Raw genomic sequence first — 22,434 nt, forward strand, 5'->3', positions numbered from 1 at the left:
TTAAAAGATCTGTCAGTGTGTCTGTCTCACCCACTAGACTAGAAGATTCTCAGGTTCAGGGGTTGTATTTTATTCAATTATGTCTTCCACAGCAGCTAGCATACAGTGGCTGGCACATAGTAGGTCCTCAAAAAAGATCCTGTTGAACTGAACTGGTCCTTGTCGTAGGTCAAATATGATGGTGTTTCTGATGAATCATAAGTCATATTGGATGACGTCTGGGATAACCTGCAGTTTACAGAATCTAGCATTCTTTGAGTGAACCACTGGTGTGCCTATGACTATTTTTATGGCCCTTGTATGAAAAAAAAAAGCTCTCTAAAGACAAATACTTTTTTAAATGGCTTGAGTTACTTAGTTGAACAGAGGAAAACAAAATGAAAAATGAATGCTTTTCTTTTTTTAAGAGACAAGGTCTCACTCTGTCACCCAGATTGGAGTACAGTGATACAATCGTACCTCACTGCAGCCTCAAACTTTTGGGCTTGAGTGATCCTCTTGTCTTAGCTTCCCAAGTAGCTAGAACAACAGGGGCCTACCACCACACCTGGCTAGGCTTTTAAAATTTTTCTAAAGATAAGGATCTCACTGTGTTGCCCAGGCTAGTCTCCAACTCCTGGCCTCAAGCAATCCTCCCTGCCTTGGACTCTCGGAGCACTGGGATTACAGGGGTGAGCCACCAACACACCACACCCAGCATCCCAGCATTTTTTATTTACACAAGGCCATTTTAGTTCCCCAAGAAAGCACAGTGCAGAGGCAAACACCACTCCAGAGGCAGAAGTGAGGAACAAGGCTACTAGAGGTGGTTACCTTTCTGGAGCAGTAAGGGAAGTAAGATTGCTCCTGAGCCCAGCCAGCTGTTGTTCTTTGGCCTGGATTTGGGAAGGAAGAAATGAGTCCCTGTGGCATCTAAGCATCCAGTTCCCTATCTGTGGGTATAGACAGCAGCATTCTCATTTTCTCTTTATCATCTCACAGTATATCCTTGTTTTTACTGTTTTTGTCTCAGAGGAGGTGGTAGGGTGAAGAGAGTGAGGAGAAGTGAAAAAATGTGTATTTTTAGCCATGACACAGCCAAATGTTCTGAGTCTTCTTTTATAACCACATTTAAAAATAAATGTCAAGAGTTAGGAATTAAGTGATTTCTTAGTGTCCACATCCTCCTTCCATCCTTAGTGTGGGCGTGTCTCCTTCTGACCTGGTTACCCTTGTGTGGTGTTTCTTTCAACTCCAGATGTATACATTGCTGCTGCATGGAATTTTTTAAAGACATCACATGAAATGCTCTTGTTTTTAAGGTTAAAATATGCACCTTTATTCTGAGTTTAATATAATAATACAACTGTTCCTAGGCAAGGATGTCAGCATGATTTACCATGAAAATCATGCATTCCACTGTGCTTTCACTCATTTTTTCATGCAATATTTCTCAAACATATACTAAGGGTAACAAATCAGGCAATGTACACAAAGATGAATAGCCACACTGCTTTCTGGGAGTTACCATCTGGACAACTCTTTCTTATAAGGGGCTCAGAAATGTGCTGACATTAGACTCACCTGAGGTTATTGCTAAAATGCAGATGCCTGGGCTGTACCCTAATTTTGCTGAATTAGATCATATATGAGATAATGTATTTTCATGCCTTCAAAATGCCTTCTAACTAAGGAATAGTACGACTTTCAGGAAGAACTAATGCCATGAAATTCATAAGCATGTGTGTGAATGCCCTCAGTCAGGTTTCCAGAGGGTACTAGGTTTTAAGTTAACAACTAAGACTGAACCACTGTGGGCAATGAGATCTATGTTTAAACCTCACTCTAACCATTACCTGCTTCATGGCCTTGGGAAAGTTATTAAACTTGTCTTTCTCCTCACATCTTTAAACTTGGGATAAAGCCCACCTTACAGAGTTACTTTGAGAATTAAATGGAACAACATTTGTAAAGTCTTAACCCAGCACCCAGCACGTAGTGATGCTAGCCAGCAGTCATTCTAGATTTTTGGACGCTCTTTAAAGATAAGATTTTTTTTCATAATAAAATATTTTTTTTTGCCCCAGGTATATAAAAGCACAGGATTCAAGCCATTAACTCCCTTCTCCCACTGCTCTGCACCCTGTGGTTTAAAATGATTAAAATTCTTTTTCAATTAACAGCTTTATTGACATATAATTTATATACACAAAAGTCACCAAAAGTATACAATCTGGCCAGGCAAGGAGGCTTATGCCGGTAATCCCAATACTTTGGGAGGCTGAAGTGGGAGCATTTCTTGAGGCCAGGAGTTTAAGACCAGCCTGGGCAACAAAGCGAGACCCTGTCTCTAAAAAAAAAAAAAAATTAAAAATAAAAATTAGCTGCAGTGATGTGTGCCTGCAGTCAGGAGGCTAAGGTTGGAGGACGGCTTGAATCTAAGAGTTTGAAGCTGCAATAAGCTATGATTGCACCACTGTACTCCAGCATGGCCGACTGAGTGAGACCCTGTCTCAAAAAAAAAAAAAAAAAACCCAATAACTAAATACAAGTCAGTGGTTTTCAGTGTATTTACAGAGTTGTGCAACCAATCACCACTATCTAATTTAGAACATTTTCAAGATTAGTTTTTAGAATGTATGTGTGTGCCTTCCTTAGGGTAAGTGAGCTTATCCTACAGAATATTTTTTTTTTTTTTTTTTTTTTTTGAGACAGGGTCTTGCTCTGTCACCCAGGCTGGAGTACAGTGGCACGATCATGGCTCATTGCAGCCTCAACCTCCTAGGCTCAAGCCATCCTCCCACCTTAGTCTCCCAAGGAGCTGGGACTACAGGTGTATACCATCACGTCCAGCTAATTTTTGTATTTTTTATAGAGTTGGGGTTTTGCTGTGTTGCTCAGGCTGGTCTCAAACTCCTGAGCTCAAGTGATCCACCCACCGTGGCCTCCCAAAGTGTAGGCATTAGCCACCATGCTCAGCCCAAATTTTTAGAAACAAATAAACAATATTATACACTGTAGCAGTTATTTTCTCCTTTACATACCTTAGGAGACTACAGATGCTTTCTTTAAGGTATTATTTTCATCTTTCTAATTTACCTCCTGCAATTGTCTTCAAAAATTTGTTCACATCGTTTTAAGTATCTTTGGTTGGGGTAGATCATCTTTTGAAGATGGACGTGAAAGTAATCAAAAACAGTGATTATCTGTCTTCATTGACCAGCAGAGGAATACAAACTGGTTAATGCTATCGGGGCGGGGGCGGGTGGGGGGGAGACAGTGGTCAAAAAACCAAGGATTGACTGTAAATTAGTGAGACAGGCGATCTACTGTGGCCCATATCTGAACTCTAAAGGTGTAAAGAATGAACAAATTAATAAAAACATCAGTAATTATCAATGCATAAGATATAAGTTTGTTATAATCATTTAGGGAGATAGTGTTAAATCAGTCCAGGAATAAATGGATTCTGACAAACTTGGCACCAAGGTCTACTATGACAGTTACCATGTTGTGCTATGAATGTGTATCTGGCTACGTGTCTCATCAGGATGAGCTTCTCTAGGGCAGGGGCCTTGTCATATTTGCCTAAATATTGCCAGCACTTACCCCTGTTGCTGACACAGTCGGAGCACCCAGTGAGTATCCTACGAAAAACCTGAGTATCAGGCTCATGAGCTCTAGGCTGTGCATAAAGGAGATACCTGTATGAATTACTTGCAGATAGAAAACTTTTTCTTCAACAGGTTCCTTAAGTTACTTTAGGGGAATTCCGTGGCACAGAGTTCTGGGTTGAGACACACGGATTGCTAAGTAACCCCAGAGCAAAACAAAAGTGACTTACCAACAAGGAATTATTTTATATTAGCAATGCATATGTCCTTGTAAACAAGAGCTGACTGCAAAACATGTTGGACACACAGAACATAGAGGTGCATTTTAAAACTCTTCATACCAAATATTATCTATTTCTTTGTCCAAAATAATACTTAGGGATTATTAAAGTAGAAATAATTCAGGTCCAAATGAAGAACTCTAAAATGTAGATATTTTTACTATCTTTATTTATTTATTTTTGGAGATGGAATCTCACTCTGTTGCCCAGGCTGGAGTGCAGTGGCATGATCTCGGCTCGCTGCAACTTCTGCCTCCTGGGTTCAAGCGATTCTCCTGCCTCAGCCTCCTGATAAACTGGGATTACAGATGGGTGCCACCAGGCCTGGCTAGTTTTTGTATTTTTAGTAGAGACGGGGTTTCACCATGTTTGCCAGGCTGGTCTTGAACTTCTGACCTCAGGTGATCCACCCACCTCGGCCTCCCAAAGTGCTGGGATTAGAGGCATGAGCCACCTCACCCAGACTATTTTATATTTTTATACATTCTGAAGAAAATCTGTACTTCTTCCTCATGCTGCATTAACAATAGCGAACATGTATTGTTTATATTCGAAACAGTTTAAATTAATCATCTCTATATGATGCAACTAGTTATTTAATTGCACAGACTTTATTTTAGCTGGGAATTTCAAGATACTGTTGACAAGTAAATATGTGAACAGAAGGACACACTGACTTTAATTAATATCTGAAAATAAATTGTATAGGTTCTAGTAATATCTTGGTATTACAGATTAACAAAGCATGTTCACGTGCCCACTATCTCATTTACTTGCCTTGAAGGTACTGATTATCTTCATATTATAAATGGGGAAATTGAGGCTGAAAGAGATGAAGTAAAATTGCCCCAAATCACAAAGTCAGTGCATCGCAGGACCAGAGTCATAACCCACGATTTAGACTCCTGGCCTAATCTCCTTTCCCCTCTGAGTCCAACTCATCCCCTCTGTAGCTCACCCTCACCATTCAACTTACAGACAGGTCATGAACACCTACTGCATGCTCTCGAATGTCCGAGGGAATCTGACTACACTTTAAGATTTGGAAACAAATCCACTCTGAGAAGCAAATGCCAATACTGCTGCTGCTTCCACCCAAAATAGATTCATATACTTTGTTAGATGAACCAAAAGGTATCTCCTTCTTCCTCCTGCAGTCAGGGGAGAAGCCTACTGATTGGAGAGAAGAGCTCGGACATGCCATTTGCCTTCTGTTTATGCAGGAAAAGATTAATACTACCTTAGCATAAGCCCAGGATTTTTAGTAGGAAACAAGGTAAAGTTACGTGAATAGAAGGAAAGTACCTTTCTTGTTTAGATAACAATGGGGAATCCAGATAGAAATTAGTCATAGTGCCACTGTTGGTTGGAGTGTAAATTAGTCCAACCATTGTGGAACGCAGTGTGGCCATTCCTCAAAGAGCTAAAAACAGAATTCCTATTCGACCCAGCAATCCCATTATTGGGTATATAACCAGGGAAATACAAGTCGTTCTGTCATAAAGACACATGTACACATGTCTTCGTAAAGACACATGTACACAGTAGTTCAACTGCAGCACTATTCACAGTAACAAAGACATGCAATCAAACTAAATGCCCATCAACTGTAGATGACATAAAGAAAATGTGGCACATATATACCATGGAATACCACACAGCCATAAAAAAGAATAAGATCATGTCCTTTGCAGGGACATGGATGGAGCTGGAGGACATCATCCTTAGCAAACTCACACAGGAGCAGAAAACCAAACACCACATGTTCTCACTTATAAGTGAGAGCTAAATGATGAGAACATATGGACACAAAGAGGGGAACCACAGACACTGGGGTCTACTTGAGGGTAGAGGCTGGGAAAAAGGAGAGGATCAGAAAAAATAACTATTGGTCACTGGGCTTAGAACCTGGGTGATGAAATAATCTGTACAACAAACCCCTGTGACATGAGTTTACCTCTATAACAAACCTGGACATGTACCTCCAAACCTAAAATAAAAGTTTAAAAAATTCTAGTGGAAAGATTTTTTTTGGTTTTAAACAATCCAGAGAAAACCCACCAGGGCACTGAATAGAACCTGCTACCATTTAACACTTCCCTTATCCATGGGACTGGAACTCATCTACTTTCCTCTCCAGGGACTCAGTAGACACATGTCTTGAAACCAGAGGCAGCCTCTCCCTCTGCAGAACAAGTCAGTAGACAGAGAAGAGAAGTAATGGACATTCACCCAAGGCTGCAAAATGTGCAAGTCATGAGGAGGGACCAAAGGAGAGGAAAACTTGATTATCTCTAAGGAAGAGGGGGGGATGGTAGATCCAGGGAACAGGGACTATCAATGAAAAGGAAGGAGATGGGTTAAAGGGAAGGGAGGCATAATGGGGAGAGAGAATGAAACTATCTGAAGACCAACAGAGGACCTGCAGTCACACTCAAAGACACACCCCAGTCAAGGGCTAGTGCAGGAGAGATCACTGCTTAAGCTTCCCAGGGGAGGAAAGCAGTGGAGGAGAGACAATGCCTTCTTCCCCAGTTTTGTCCCTGACTCTCTACAGCAGCAGAACAATGATCTCTAGTAAACACCTACCTAAACCATTACTGCACTCCAGTGGCTATCTGGTTTATGAAAAGGCAGGTGAGGAGGCGTCCAACCCAAAGGGGGATGGTTTCCTGGTCCATGGTAACTGCCGTAGTTTCCCAGGGCAGCCATGAGTGTCCTCTCAGAGACACACATCAACTGCAAAAACAGCCAGGTGAACCTCACTGGTCCACAACTATGTTCCCTTCCTTAGAGGCAAGCTAGTGATCCACCTATGAGCAGAAAAGGAAGGAACTTGCTGTATGGTTTGTTAAAAGAAAGACTTTAGATAAATTAACAGAGTTTAATTGAACAAAGAACAATTGGAGAATTGGGCAACTCCACCATCAGAATAGATTCAGAGCAACTGGCGCTGTCATGCGTCAGAGAGGATTTATGGACAGAAGAAAGTAAGTGACATAAAGAAAACAGAAGTGAGATACAGAAACAGTCAGGTTGTTTACAGCTCGGGGTCTGCCTTATTTGGCTACGGTTTGAACAGTTGGCTGCTGTGATTGGCTGAAACTCCGCTACTTGTTACAAGAGTTTGTTACAGTCTGTTTATGCATCCAGTTGGGCTACAGTTCACTATGTATGGAGAAATCTTTAGGCTAAAATATGTAAGAAGGCAGCTTTAGGCTAAACAATTTAATAGGTTTTACATAGCAACCCTTGACCTGATTTGCCTTCTAGTTAAAGGTAGTTAATTAAATCTTACTTCACTTTCAGTAGAAGAGCTGAATGGGTAAAGCTAGCACAACATAAAAATAGTGATATTAATTTCCCTACTCTCCTCCTTCTTAGAATTCCAAACATTTTGAGAACCTGTATTTATTTTGACGGATAATATGGATTTACAAAAAGATGCACAAAGGCATGACTGTTAGCATCACTGAAAAATGTAATACAACCAAAGTACACACAGTAAGGTTTTCTTGTGGTACTTTATTCTTCGAATGCATTTAAAATATAATTCCAGGCCAGGCATGGGTGGCTCATGCCTGTAATCCCAGCACTCTAAGAGGCCGAGGTGGGCGGATCACCTGAGCTCAGGAGTTTGAGACCAGCTTGGACAACACAGCGAAACCCTATCTCTACAAAACATACGAAAATTAGCTGGGTGTGGTGACACGTGCCTGTAGTTCCAGCTACTCAGGAGGCTGAGGTGGGGGGATCACTTGAGCCTGGGAGGTGAATGCTGCATTGAGCCATGATCTCGCCCCTGCATTCCAGCCTGGGTAAAGAGTGAGACCCTGTCTCAAGAAAAAAACCGAATGTAATTCCAAAAATTCAAAACATGTTCAGGAAGACAAGGGTAGGGTATGTTTGTTGATTGTCGCTCTCACATCCATTCCCTACCTCTCTTTTCCTAACAGATCTGGGATTTCCCAGCCAGGTAGTTTGGGTGAAATAGATTCTACCCATCCAGGTCCTGGAGCAGACCCTGACTGGCATAATCCAATTAGAGTGATCTGCCCCTCCTAGTCACATTAATTGGTGCAAAGATGGGCACCTGACTACAGTCTTGCCAATTAAAGCCAGTGAGATTTAATTAGGGGATTTCAGTTAAGCTGTTAGAGAAGCAATGCCTTCCCGCTGGATGTAGCCAGCAAGCATGTAGCTCTGGGAGCTTCCAAAAACCTTTTGGGACCAGGAGAGGCGGCCCTGTCTGAGAATAGAGCCAATAAACACCAAAGTGGCAAAGCTAAGAGGTCAAGAGGAGAAACTGGGTCCTGGTTAGTGTTGAAGCCAGGGATACAGCCTCATTTTGTAAAACTTCTCTACACCAATCAATACATTTGCTTTGCTGAGCCAGTTTGGGTCAGGTTTTTCTGTCATTTGCAACCACAACACCTTATTTTTTAAAATCTACCTTATAAAAGGTAACACACATGTCTAAAACTTCTTTTACTGATCATTTGAAATTAAAGTTTCATTTTCACAGTGAAATCAAATGAAGAACCACAAAATACTGGCAACACCCACTGCAGAAAGGAAGTGGGTTATTTCCACCACTCGCTGGCTTTTCTTTTCTCTTTTTTTCTCCCTTTTTTCCACTCTCTCTGTCTCTCAACTTCCAAAGGAAACACTCGGATAAATCCTATTTGGCTGAAGTCAAGTGCACTGAAGACTGCATTAGTTTTGCAGGAAGGTGCTGAGAATCTCAGTGTCAAGTATATGGTGTCCTGGAGTGTTAGGAATCTAGATTTTCCTTCCTTTTGTAGGTAATTTGCACCATGACTTCTTAGATATCACTATCTGCCTTTATAACCTGCCATTTTTATCGAGTGGAGAAAACACAGCCTTAACTCTCTCTTGCAATGTGAATCCGGGGCAGGTGTCAATGCCAACTACAGCTGCCACAAGTATTACTAGACCACGTGTTCTCTTCCTTCAGGATTTGGAGGCCCATTTTGAATCTTTTTGTATCCCTCACCACGGGCAAATATTTTAAAATGTCCCTTCATGATGATGATGCTAATGTAACTGTTTTGGTACCTGATTAAATCCAAGTTTGCACATATCTGGTGTGTATTACATGGTAGAGTTATCCCTCTATCCACGCCACCCCTCCCCTGCCTATTGTGGGGTGCTGGGCGGTTGCATTGGACCTTGCCTTAATTGTTCAACAATTAAATTTCCCTGTCTGCACAACGGACTGTGTGAGGTTCTTGAGACAGAACCAGCCCCACAAAGAATGCTCTGACTTTGCTCACCCCTCCCCACATCCTCAGCTGCAGGGCCTCAAGTATAACTCATAAACATAGTGTCATCAATTCCTTGAAATTCTTGTTTTTTCTTCCCAGTAATAGGGACATACAGGACTGTGCTTGGCTGTCTTTCTCAGTTGGGGGACTGCAGGCTATCTCCTATGTCTGATATTTTGCTCTTGGCTTCTCTCCCTTATTGACTAGACTGCTTCAGGGATCTGGCAAATGGTTCCACAGATCCAAAGTTCCAGCAGCCTGTAAGTGCATGTTGTCAGGGTGACCTCGGGCAGTGTGTGGCCAGGGGAGCCCTCCATGCCAATGGCCTCATGTGGGCCTCAATGAGCAGTACAGTCCCTAAGACCTGCGTTTGAGGGCCCTGCCCATCAAAACACACACACACACACACACACACACACAAAGCATAAATTTATTAAAAAACATACAAGCACCTCTGTAACTTGGGATCTGGCATTCAGTGCTGCCTCAGTGGGGTGCATAACCCTCAACATCCATTCTCATGATTGATGCCATGCAGGCTCCAGGGAACGCTTCTTCTCATCTTTAGCTCAACGCCCTAAAAACAAAAGGTTACAGCCTCTCAGTGCCATGAAGGATGGTGACACTGCTGATGTTTGAGACTAACATTATGTTAAATCCAAGAAAACCTAGATTTTCTTTTAAAGGTCAGCTTGTCAAATCCTTCTTCTCAGACAGCATGAATGCAGTGACTCCTGCATTACAACGTACTGTTTCCCAAGGATGTGAATCGTCTATTTTCTTGCTTCTGTCAGTGTTCCAGTTTGTGGTTCCAGATGTACTCAAGAATTAGCATGGTTTTGCAACAGTTAACACATGACACTTAAGGAGTGGCAGTAATTCTTATTACTCTAAAATTTCTATTTATAAAAGTTGAAAATCCTGTATGGATTTAGATATTCTTATAAGGGATGGTACAATTTACAAAATAAGTAAAAGCAACTTACATGACAAAATTATTTTGCATTTTTCTGTAATAACTTATTATATTGGTCCCATGATAACGGATGACATAATGTTTAAAATTCAGGAGTTATTTCTAAACCTGAGGATTGCTTTCATTTAAAAAAAATTCTGTTATAAATGTTTCAGCAAAGTTTCTCCAAGTTGAAATTAATAAACTACACTCTAAAAACGACAGCGACTCAAGGAAGGTTGTCCAATTTGGCATTAGAGCATAATCTTGATTGCAACACTACATTAAGGGATTTTGCTAAATTAGAGAAAATTTTGTGGAAAAAACATAAAGATGATTTATGAATTGCTTGTCTCTAGAATATTAGGCATCCAGATATCACCAGCCCATCATCAGAACAGTGAGACTTCTGTGATAATGGTTAAATTCAGTCACTTTTGATGTTTTGCTGACATTTGGTCATATGAACGCCAAAGCTTTACAAGAATAATTGGCAGTGTGAGAATAGAACACACTTTGGCAGCTGAATTTATAACTTTTAAATATTTGGGCATATGGCATATAGGCCTCCATTTCTCCTCCTGCCCCATTGCGCAAATGTTGGTGGCGGGCTGGAGTGGGTGGTACCGGGATCCGAGGGGCTCTGCCTTGCAGTCCCGCAGCGCGGGGCTCCGGGGAGCTGCCCGGCAGGTGCCAGAGACCCCGCCCCCGCCGCCCACCTCCTCGGGAATTGGCTGCCCTGGTCCTAGGGGGCGGCCCCAGGGTCGGGATGAAGTCTGGGGTCGCGGGCGCGGGCTGCGTGGGGTTTCAGTTACTCGTGGACAAAGCGCCGCGCGCTCGCATAGAGGCCCGGGCGGAGTTCCCCGTCCCCTTCCCTTTCCTTCCACATCCGCACGCTCGTTCTCTCCCTCCGCGCCTTGCCCTCCTCCCGACTCCTGGGTCCGGCCCCTTCGGGGGAGGGTGGGGCGCTCGGGTCTCCGGGTCTCGCGTGCGTGTGTCCGAGCAGTCCTGGGCGGTGGGCGAGGGCGCGGCTTGGGGACCCGGGAGGGGCCGGGACGCGGGGGCTGCAGGAAGTGGAGGCGGCCGCCGCTCGGGGACCGGCTTGGCGGGGTGAGAGACACCCGGAAACGGATTCCGCTTCGGGGCCCGCGCGAGTTGGGTGCTTCGGAGGGCGCGAGAGGAGCGGGCGGGTGCTGCTGAGTAATCCCCGCGGCGGCGGCCGGACGCCCACCTCCCACGCCGCGCCGCAGCCGGGCCGCGGCTCCTCCCTCCGCGGTCCTTCCCTCCTCTTCCCTCCCGTCTTCTCCCCTCCCCTCCCCTCCCCTCCCCTCCCGGCTCCGCTTGGCTCCGGGCAGGTAGAGCCGGGCTCCGGGCGCGCGCGGGGCCGCAGCAGCTGCTCCCGATCTCGCCTCGGCCCAGCGCAGGGCCTCGCACGCCCATGGCCGGCTCGGAGCAGCAGCGGCCGCGGCGGCGGGACGACGGAGACTCGGACGCGGCAGCGGCGGCGGCGGCGGCGGCGCCCCTGCAGGACGCGGAGCTGGCCCTGGCCGGCATCAACATGCTGCTCAACAACGGCTTCAGGGAGTCGGACCAGCTTTTCAAACAATACAGGTGACCCACGCGTCCCCGCTTCCCCAACCCTGCCGCGCGCACCTCGTGTCCGGCTCACGCGCCTCGACCTGCGGCCCCCGGGAGCCCCCTCCCCCTCCTGTGGGTCACCGATTCCGGTCCCCAGGTCTCCTCCCTGGCAAGATCAGCCAGAGGGAATGCGCCTCTGCCACATCTCCTCGTCCACCCCCTACCCCCGGCTCCGTTGTCCTTTCCCTCCCGGGACCCGCCGCGCGCCCGCCCCGCGCGCCCGCAGTCCCCCTCTCACTTTCTCCCAGCCTCGCCCTCCCAGAGATGTGCCCGGTGCCGGTCGGCTCCTCTCCGCAGGGCAGCTGGCTTTGGGACCGGATGAGATTTGAGGCAGCAGCGAGCCTGGGACCCGAGCTTGTCGTGACTCTGGCTCGCGTGCTGCCCCGGCAGCCTTTGTGACACGGAGCCCCCCAGCTGCCTGCCCGTCGCGCCTCGCATGGCTCTGCAACATTGTGCAATTCCAGACGCCTTTATTGTTTGAAAACAGATACGCACAATTGCTTTGCCGTGCAGGAATTTAAAAATTTCAGCTCAACTCTGCCCACTCATCTCTCTGCCTTGTCTTCTACAAACTCAGTCCTCAAAACGAGTTCCTGATGTCTTTCAAGCAGGCGTTATTTATTAAGAATTTTTCCAACGTAAATAAAGGAAGAAAATGGAGGGATTTTAAAAAAGTATGAGAATGGTAGGAAAACACGTGTGTTCAGTTAATTTTTTATTTGTCTTTTAAAAAATAAAGTGAAAGAACTGAAACCTGGTAGTTTTCCTGTGGGAGTGGAAGGAACCTTCATTTCGTTGGGGACCTGGAGTGTTTGTTTTCGGGTCAAGGAAGCAAGTTTGTGATTTGCCGTCTGATTGTTGACGAGCCTTAAGGATGTTGATTAGCAGCTTTCCCCAACACGTTTAAGGGCCACATGCTTCACACTATGGAGACCCTGTAGTTTGGTTGGAATGAGAGGACCAATGTACAACTGTGACCGGGAGACAGAGTCTGTAAGAATGAGAATGCCTAAAGTCTCAGACCTCAGAGAGTGGTGGTTTCTACCCAGCAGAGCTTCCACCTTCTTAATGGCAAAGCAAGTATCTCACAACTGTGAACTTTTCACTAAAGCCCTTTTACTTTTAAATCGGTGATTTTTTTCCCCCTTTGGTCTGAAAGTAAAAACAACTTCGCTTTACTTAGAACATTTCATTTTTAAAGCATACAGGTCTGGTTTCAAGATGGAGTTTCATCAAAGGCTGTTAATGGGGGATTTAAAAGGTTTACTTGTCACACAATTTCTCTTTTGTAGTTTTTAAGAAGCCCTCAGGAAAAAAGGTATGAATATTTCCTATACCGTGCTATGATTCCTTTTTTAGACTACCAGTTTGTGTCGTATGAGAGAAGGATGGAGATAGTTGTAGAGTCAAATTTACCCTTTTTAGTTGATGATTTAGGTACTTGCATATTTAAGTACTTCTTGCTTTGAAGTCTCCTGTGATATTTATTTTAATGGTCTTTTTTAACCCTTCTTTAGTAGGTGAAAATACTACCTTTACATTGAGAGCATGAAATTTTTGCATTATCTAAAAAATTTTATGCACTGTTAATAGAAGGCAGTATATGAGTGGTTGGAAAACTCTCTCACAGCAACAGCAGAGAGATGCCCCTTCAAAGATACTTCTCTGTGGGTGAGTGCGTTGGAGGTGTCCAGGGAATATTTACCTTGTATAGCTAGGTGCTGTCTGCTTGTATTTTGAAATGGGAACTGAAGATAAGGCAGGGAAAACTGTAGTACCTCTTTTCTGCCAAGCACAGTGCTAGACACATTCCCTTATATATTCTCACTGTTCTCATGACAACAAAAGAGTGAGGTGTATCTTATCACGACAGTTTTGTAACGAGGGACATGAGACTTAGTTTTTACTGTGGACCAGGACACAAACACTATAGTTCTAAATCAAGGACTCTTTTCATTTTACCATTCTGCTTCCCTCACTAAATTTATGATAATTTGTCATCTGCTCTGAGACCTTATTTTCCAGCAATGTTAAAAAGCCTTTTTTAGAGATGGTGGGAGGGAAAAAGACAGGTAGACAGAGATGGTATCATCCTATCAGCTTTCCTTGGCTCCATCTGATTTGTTTGTGGTGTGGACAATCATTGCGTTCTTCCCACCTCCCAAAAGGTGCTTCTGATGTATGTTTTGGAAAGCACGGTTGCATACAGGTGTGATCATGGACCAGAGTCCTGCAACCTGGGTTCCAGTCTTTTGCCATTTTGTGGCTGCTGACTTTGGTTTCTCAAAATTTGCTTCCTTATCTATAAAATAGGAGTAACAGAGTACCCACATTATCGTGTGGTGGTTAGAATGAAAAGAAATAATCCATGGCCCCGACTAAGTGTAAGCACTCAATAAACTCTAGCTAGCTTCTGTACGTGGTGCCTTCCCCGCTAGTATTGTGTTTTCTTCTTGACTGCATAGTTCGAGTACAAGACACAATGTCCTGTGTGCAGGTAGCTTTTCTATTTAAAGTTCATCTTACGTATTACATATGAAGGATTTAAGACTCTGTTATGCATTGGGAAACTTCCCTTTCTGTTCCAAAGTTAAATGGCCTGCTGAAGGCTCAGCAGTGACTTGATAAATGTTTGAGGAGCACCCCCCTGGCTCATTTTATCTACATAACAGGGATAGGCAAATTACCCTCTCTGTCTCCTTTTTTAATGATTGTTTATCACAGGGGGACACCCTTCCTCTACTAGTAAACCTTCCAGAGTCTTATTGTTACAATTTAACAGTAGAAACATATTTTGTATCTAGTGTAACAATATTTTTTATTAAAGCAAGAAGGTCATTTTCTCATGCCACCTTACTAGAATGGTGAAAGTTTATCAACAACTGCCTGATGAGAAATGGTTACTTTGTAGAAACAGATTATCCTGAAGGCCACTCTTGAATTTGTGGCAAGTCTGGATTGTATAATTCAGATATTATGCATATAGGAATTAGAAATATATGCACAGTTAGAAGCCTTCTTTTGGAATATAGGACAGCTCCCTGGTTGGGATTTGAAACTGTAGCTGCCTTTCTATTGGAAGTATAGTAATAATGTAGCAACAAACTGCCCTTTGGTGTTGCTGAGCCACCATTATGCACTTTGAGGTGTTTTCCCAAAGGTTAGGATAGATTTGTCCTGCTGGAGGGCGCTTCTGCTTTGAACCCAAGTCCATGTGTTTGTAAGTTCGTGATCTTGACCACCTGAAGTCAAGTTCCTGATCTTGGTCTTAGTGCCCAGTGCTCTAGTCTAGCAGCAGTCGCTCCCCCTCCACACACACACACTCATTCCCTTCCTCACTCGCTGTTTGCATATGTGACGCGCACTCAGACCTTTAGTTGCTCAGGCACATAAGACAGGCTGTGGGTTAGGTGCCAAAGACATGTGCTAGATATTTCGGTGCTGCAATGTAGGTGTAGGTAAAGCTGATGGTGATAGGGAGGCTGGGAGACATACGCATGGTCTCCTGGAGCCTGTGGAAGAAAAGAGAAGCAGCGTCTAACCCAGCCTGAAGGACAGTTTTGTGGAGGAAATGATGCCTGAGCATTATGATGGGGTAGAAGAGAATCAGTTGAATGAGGAGTTGGGAGGGGTGGGGCAAGAAGAAAAGGAGAATGTGAGAGGTGGTGAGGTTTAAACAGAAACCTAGGAGAGGAAACAGCGGAAAAACCCATGTGGAGACATGAAATGACATTGGGAAAAGAGTGGTCAGAAATGCAGGCTCACAAGTATTGCTAGGCCGTTGCACTGGATGGCTTGTTCTGCACTTATTTTCTTCCTACCACTGGTCAGTCCGTGTTTCCCATGGTCGGTGCTTTCCTCAGATTTACTTTGCTACTGGGTGTCTCGTCAACTCACTTTTCACCATGACCATTGTCCACAGCGTGGCTGTCACAGCCATAATTCCCTGTTGGCTCCTTGGGACTTCAGGATCCTAATGTCACCACCTTTTTTCTCTTTATGGCTTGACATATTACTTTTTAACAGAGGACTGGCAGTAATGAAGCACATGGAGGCCTGAGGAGCGTGAGACGTTTGGAGCTTCTGACCCAAATGAGCTTCGCAGTTCTTATTTCTGCTGCCCTGATGCTGAGCCTCCCTCCTCCCCTCTTGAGGTTACCAGCCCATCTCCCGCTTTAACTCTTGGCATTCTTTTTGATCCTAAGACTTCTGCAGTTTTTACCTCTGCCAGGGCTACTACCAGTTTCTGGCTGTAGATATTTTAAAGAGTCCTACTTACTCATGGTCAACTAAAATAGGAAACATGTATCGTTACTATGAATGTTTATTGGTACATAGTTGCTATGAATTGTGACACTTCCCTTTCCATTTTAAACTATAAAATGGCGAAAATGTATTAAAAAGCAAGAAAAATGTATGGTAAGTAATGTGAGTGTGCATAAAAGGAATGTATGGACCCTAAATTGTTTAACACAGTTTTTGGCGCATGTGACAAAGCCATATGAGAAAGCCATAGGATCTGTGGCCTCATTTTGTGAGCATGTTGATTGCAGAGCCAGTGTTATCATACAGATGGTTCCATATAATCCAGGAGTTGGTAAACTATGGCCCGTGGGCCAATTCTAGCCTGACACCAGTTTTTGTAAATAAAGTTTTGAGACACAGCCATGCTCATTTGGTTATGTGTGGTCTGTGGTTGCTTGTGCACTACACCTGCAGAAATGAGTAGTGTCAGAGACCATATGGCATGCAAAGCCTAAAATATCTACTCTCTGGCCTTTTACAGAAAAAGTTTTTTGACTTCTGAGAAAACCTCAGCGCTTCCTGGAAAAACTCAAAGGCGCTTGTAAGAGATGTTGAGTCAGCAGGCCTCTGAGCCTCTTCTCTGCCTAAAACCATGTCAGATTCTTGGGAGGACTGGAAGGACTTGCAGGCTGTCCATGTTTTCTAGACAATTCATCTGCTCACAGACAAGAATGTGTCTCTGCCTTGCTCCTGGAGACGATAGGAGAGTCCACAGATGCAGAGATGTAAGAAAAGGAGAAGAAATGAAAAGCAGAAATGGTTTAAGGGAACTGGCGGGAAAGACAGGAAACTCATCTGTTGACTTTTTCCATCCTCTTCAACTCAGTGGTGTGTTGGAAAAAGGCATCTTTTTTCCCCCAACTATTACACTGTCTGAAAAGGTCCTAATTAAATATTCATTAAAGATTCATTTGGCTTGAGATTCCTTTTAAAATGCCACTGCCTGTAGAATAATAGGAGAGTTTGGAGGAAATTATCAGGAAAAAAATACCTGTGCTATAGTGTAAGTCTCTGTAAGTGTGTACAAGTGTACAAGAAACACTTGTACAAATACACAATGCGAAAGATGTGAGCCTTTAAAAGAATGTGTTCTTTAAGTCACATATGTAGTTATCCCTCAGTATTCATGGGGCGTTGGTTCCAGGACCCCCGGCGGATACCAAAATCTGTGGATGCTCAAATCCCTGATAGAAAATGGCGCAGTATTTGCGTATCACCTACACACATCCTCCCATATACCTGAAATCGTCTGGTGACTTATAATACCTAACATCATGTAAGTGCTATGTAGATAGTTGTTATACTGTGTTGGTTAGGGAATGGTGACAAGGGAAAAAGTCTGCATATCTAGTACTAATGCAACCTTTTTTTCCAAGTATGTTTGATCTGCGGCTGGTTGTGGAATTCGCGGATACTGAGGGCTGACTGTATTGTATTAACTGATTGAGTGAGATTACCTTTTTTCCCCTAATTTAGTTGAAAGAAGCTATATTGAGTGAAATAAAGTTTTGATGAGGATTTTTTTTTAAAAGGGAGAGAGAAGTAATATTGAAACATGGAAGCACTTTCTATTCTAGTTACACGAAACCACTTGTAGATCCCCAAACGTGGTATTTCAGGAGCCTAGACCTTTCACACAGCCTGTTTTGGTTCCTGAAATACCATTTTTGCACTGGTCTCCTTTGCCAGGGTAATCCTCCTATTTACCCAGCAGCAGCAGTGGGACTGGAAGAGGCTACGAAGGACTCAGGGAGAAGAGAGAGTATCAAAAAAGTACAGAAAAGTAGATGGCTGTGTGGCAAAGATGAATTGATCTACTTCAAAACTGCCTAGTGCTAGCTCTACCCTGTGAAAGGAGTCGGATGGGGTAGGGAAGAACTGGTCCCTGTCCTACACAGCACCTCTTTCAGCACGTCCTCTCCTCCCAACACCCTAAATTCACGAGGCTGCTGCTCATTCTGTAACGTGGGTCCGTTTGGGGGTTGAATAGCCTTTGTGGGCTAACCTGGGGAAAATGCATTCCAGTTTCTAAACAAGTGACTGCGAATACATGTTTTTGTATAAAATTATTCATGCATTTGCTGTGTAGGAAGAGAAAGTCATGCCTCCTTGAAGTGGATTTGATGATTGAGCTGGGGTTTTGCTTTTTTTCTTTCCTTCTTTTTTTTTTTTTTTTCCGAGACACAGTCTTGCTCCATTGCCCAGGCTAGAGTGCAATGGCACGATCTTGGCTCACTGCAACCTCCACCTCCTGGGTTCAAGGGATTCTCCTGCCAAGCTGGGCCTTTTCTTATGTAAAGATGGTTGGTGGTTTGCACCACCCTTTTCCCTAGCTGAGGTTGCTTTCTCCATCTCTTCCTTCTTGCTCAATAATTTCAGAACACAAGAAATATGCCTACATATATCTAAGGTAGTTACTCCTGTCTTACAGGAAAACTCAGTTATTACAGAGAAAGCCCCTAGAGAGTCAGGAAGTTCATCTCTTTAAAAAGTCTGTGTTCACAGAATTTCTGCCTTGAACAGGACAAAGGTGAGAGGCAGGTCTTTCCTTCAAGGAGGCATTACTTCATACCTTTATTCAAATCTACCTCAAACGGAGTCACTTTAACACTTAGTCTTGTCCAAAGCTGTAACATCTGTGAACTCACTGGCTTAGGTGACTTTTTTTTCTTGTGTACATCAATGTAAACACATAATGATTTCAGGTATACGGGAGGATGTGTGTAGGTGATACGCAAATACTGCGCCATTTTCTATCAGGGATTTGAGCATCCACAGAATTTGGTATCCGCCGGGGGTCCTGGAACCAATCCCCCAGGAATACTGAGGGATGACTACATATGTGACTTGGAGAACACATTCTTTTAAAGGCTCACATCTTTCGCTTTGTGGGCTGGCATTGAGCCAGCCCACAGCCCCAGCCTTGCCTGAACTTTTCTCCTTGTTTAATTCCCCTGCCAGCTCTGTGAGGAGTGCCTTTATTATCTCCCTTAGACAGAGGGAGGAGGAAGAGCCCTGGGATGTGAAGTGGCCCAGCTCGGGTCTCGCAGCAGTAGTGGGGAGTGCTGGGGTTGGAACTGGGCTGCCTGGCTCCAGAGTCTGGGTGTGACCATGTGCTATCTACCTCTCTTACAGAACTTCTACAGTAAAAGGATTCACACGTGTCCTGTCAAAGCCATTTTGGGGCAAGTTCCTTCAGCAATATGCAGATTGCACTCTGACACCCAGAAGCTATCCATCAAACCCCCAGAGAGATCTGTCTTCAGGGGAGATGTCACCCCAAGCTTTAGACGCTTTGTGGCTCCCAGTCTTGTGTAGGATAAAGCCCAGCCTCCTGGCCTGGCCTCCGATGTCCTGTGATGTGGCCCTGTCTGCTTCCTGTCCTGCTGCCCTTGTCCCTTCCATGCTAGTTGTGCTGGAATATTTTACATCATCCAGCCAGGTATATCTTGCTCTTCCAGACACAGCTCAGATTTTTAGAAAAAGGTTGTATGACTCCTCTGCACTCCTGCGGCATCCCATCCTTACCTTTATCCGGCACTTGTGTTGCATCAAAATTGTTTACACGTCTGCCTGTCTGCATGAGAGGGCTGAGATGCTAGAGTTGGGTAATACCTGGACATCCTCTCCAGATGTTCCTGGCCTTCCTGAGGTTGCTGGAGTTATGTGGGGTCCAAGTTGTTAAAGGCATAGCAGCTCCCCTTTATTTGCAGTCAGCAAGTGCAGCCCAGGAGGCGGCTGCCCTGTAGGAGCTCTGAAAGCCTTGTTCCTCATCACTCCCTCCCATTCTGATGGCATGGGTGTGTCTCTTGACCCAATTTGAGGTGCTCCAGACAGGCCCTAATATTGATGTTCTGCTTCTCATAACCAGTTGCCAGAGCTCCTGCCTGGCCCCGTCACTGCCTTTGCCTTGGAACATCCAGGCTGCCCTGTGCTGAGTAAGGGCGATGGGAAACAAAGCCGCTGCTGAGCCACATGCAGGTCTCAACAGTGCCATCACAAGGAAAGCTGGGCCCTAATGACACTCAGTCTCCTGCTTCCAAAGAGGTCACAGGTGTCAGCTGCACCTGGCCTGGGCGTTGTAACTCAGGATGGCTGCTCTGTGAGCTGTTCTCTACTCAGTGTTGTGTGCAGTGACAAGGAGGCCAGCCCAACTGGTGGGACTTGTGCTTCTCCCATCTGATCCCTTGCAGGGCTCTGGGGTACCCCTAGGGGGTGGTGCTATGATAATGCTCTGATGTGATTTGCCTGCCTGGCATGAGAAAGTAGAAATGTAACTGCCAGACTCCAAAAGCCAGATCCTGCGTTTCAGGAAGAACTGGTCTCTGGGAGAACCTGGTGGCTAGGAGGGGAAGCTTGCTAGAGCAGTGACTCTCGACTCTGTCACACCGACTGCCACCTTTTGCTAACAAATATTTTGTAATTTCCTTTTTATGATCCTGAAATGAAATTGATAGATGAAATAACCTACTTATGCATACAATGTCTAAAAATGAATAGAATACCCAAATAAAATTATATATATATACATATATACACATATATATACACACATATATATACATATATACACACATATATATACATATATACACACATATATACATATATACATATATACACACATATATATACATATATACACACATATATATACATATATACACACACATATATATATATTTTTTTTGTTGTTGTTGTTGTTGTTGAGATGGAGTCTCATTTTGCCTCCTAGGCTGGAGTGCAATGGCCGATCTTGGCTCACTGCAACCTCCACCTCCCAGGTTCAAGCAATTCTCCTGCCTCAGCCTCCCGAGTAGCTGGGACTACAGGTGTGTACCACCACGCCCGGCTAATTTTTGTACTTTTAGTAGAGACGGGGTTTCGCTATATTGGTCAGGCTGGTCTTGAACTTCTGACCTCATGATCTGCCCACCTCAGCCTCCCAAAGTGCTGGGATTACAGGCATGAGCCACCGCGCCCGGCCTACATATATTTTTAAAGTGTAAATGCTCAGCACACCTTTATCCAATGATAAAATGAAGTAGTTAGATGATTGCACCCTTGCGTAATGAAGAAATTTGGATTTAGGAGAAGGTGAGAAGGCGCTGCAGAGGAGGAGAGAAAAGAGCAGGTATGCTTTAAAATGAAGGAAGTAACAGACCAAATTTACCCGTAAATGTTAAGGGAAGGAGGGAAATAACCCTAACCTGCCAAGGCAAAATACTGGCTGTTGAAGTGGTTTTAATAAGAAGTGTGACATTTTTGCAGTGAACCAGGCCTTCTTTGTCAGGATGGTATTAATTTCCTGTGTTAAGACATAGGATGTGTGCTGACAGAGTGTCTCAGAAAACATATCTCCCATCGTTAAATCCCTCTGCACACCAACAACTTTAGAGACCATTGCCTTTAACAGGTGTCCAGGATTAGACGATGAATTGAAAAAATGTTTGTAGGATAGTTGAGTGGCAACCGACTCCTGAGGACAGTTTCAGAGTAGGGTTGAAAAACAAGATTCAAACCCAAAATAAATAGTTGTTTTTTGTTTGTTTGTTTTTGTTTGTTTGTTTTGACAGTCTCACTGTATCTCCCAGGCTGGAGTGCAGTGGCGTGATCTCAGCTCACTGCAACCTCCAACTCCTGGGTTCAAGCGATTCTCGTGCCTCAGCCTCCTAATTAACTGGGTCTACAGGTGCGTGCCGCCACACCCGGCTAATTTTTGTATTTTTGGTAGAGATGGGGTTCTGCCATGTTAGCTAGGCTGGTCTTGAACTCCTGGCCTCAACTGATCTGACTGTCTCGGCCTCTAAAAGTGCTGGGATTACAGTCATGAGCCACTGTGCCCGGCCTCCAAAATAAAATAATTTTGACATGTCATTTTCATGACAGAAGTTTCAGTATGCTACGTATCCTTAAGAATATTGGGTGGCAGAAATGAAATAAATGTACTAATGAAATGTATTTGTATCCAGGATTTCATGTACCTTCAATAATTTATTTGGCTTTAAATATATTAAAAGGAGCTTTCAGTATCCGTATTAAATATTGGCAGGTGATATACAAATGCAAACTGGTTTAGCTGCGGTTTGTTGGCAACTCAGATGCCACAAGCAGTGTTGCTGTTGGTGACATGGTTTTCCATAATTGTAAACAAATCTTGATAAACTGTGTATTTAAGCAGTGTAAGGAATATTTTGTGTTTCTACATAAATGGAGGTAGATTCTAGAACTAAATAAACAGTTTTTCATCCGTGTGAACTTCCAGAAAATGTTCAAAAGTTTTGCGGGACATGAGACAGTGTGCTGGATGATCTCATACATTGCAGGATGCCTTGGGTCGTTGGTCCCATTCCACTACAGTTGTCATGTCACCC

General features: G+C 44.1%; 1 protein-coding gene and 1 long non-coding RNA gene across 13 annotated transcripts in view; one reads left to right on the top strand and one right to left on the bottom strand.

Annotated features, from left to right (window-relative positions):
* Nucleotides 1-12,228, bottom strand: part of LOC129137854 (uncharacterized) — a 31,440-nt gene extending 19,212 nt beyond the window's left edge. For all 4 annotated transcript variants that reach the window (XR_010152057.1, XR_010152054.1, XR_010152056.1 and 1 more), the window contains exons 1-2: nt 11,994-12,228; nt 9,615-9,739 (exon numbers count right to left, since the gene is read on the bottom strand). This is a non-coding gene — a long non-coding RNA (uncharacterized LOC129137854). The remainder of the gene's footprint in view (nt 1-9,614; nt 9,740-11,993) is intronic.
* TTC39C (tetratricopeptide repeat domain 39C) overlaps nt 11,030-22,434 on the top strand; it is a 120,628-nt gene continuing 109,223 nt past the window's right edge. For 2 of the 9 annotated variants that reach the window (XR_010152051.1, XM_016933465.4), the window contains exon 1: nt 11,546-11,728. Coding sequence is in view for 3 of the 9 variants with exons in the window: in XM_016933465.4 (XP_016788954.2) it covers nt 11,556-11,728 (173 nt within the window). In the remaining 6 variants the exon portion in view is untranslated. Of the gene's footprint in view, nt 11,729-16,541; nt 16,971-19,195; nt 19,503-20,795; nt 21,753-22,434 lie in introns of those variants that run through there. The other 7 variants (XR_010152052.1, XR_010152053.1, XM_063796044.1 and 4 more) reach the window with 7 other exon arrangements.

This window comes from Pan troglodytes, chromosome 17, assembly GCF_028858775.2.
Source record: "Pan troglodytes isolate AG18354 chromosome 17, NHGRI_mPanTro3-v2.0_pri, whole genome shotgun sequence".
Taxonomy (NCBI): Eukaryota; Metazoa; Chordata; class Mammalia; order Primates; family Hominidae; genus Pan; species Pan troglodytes.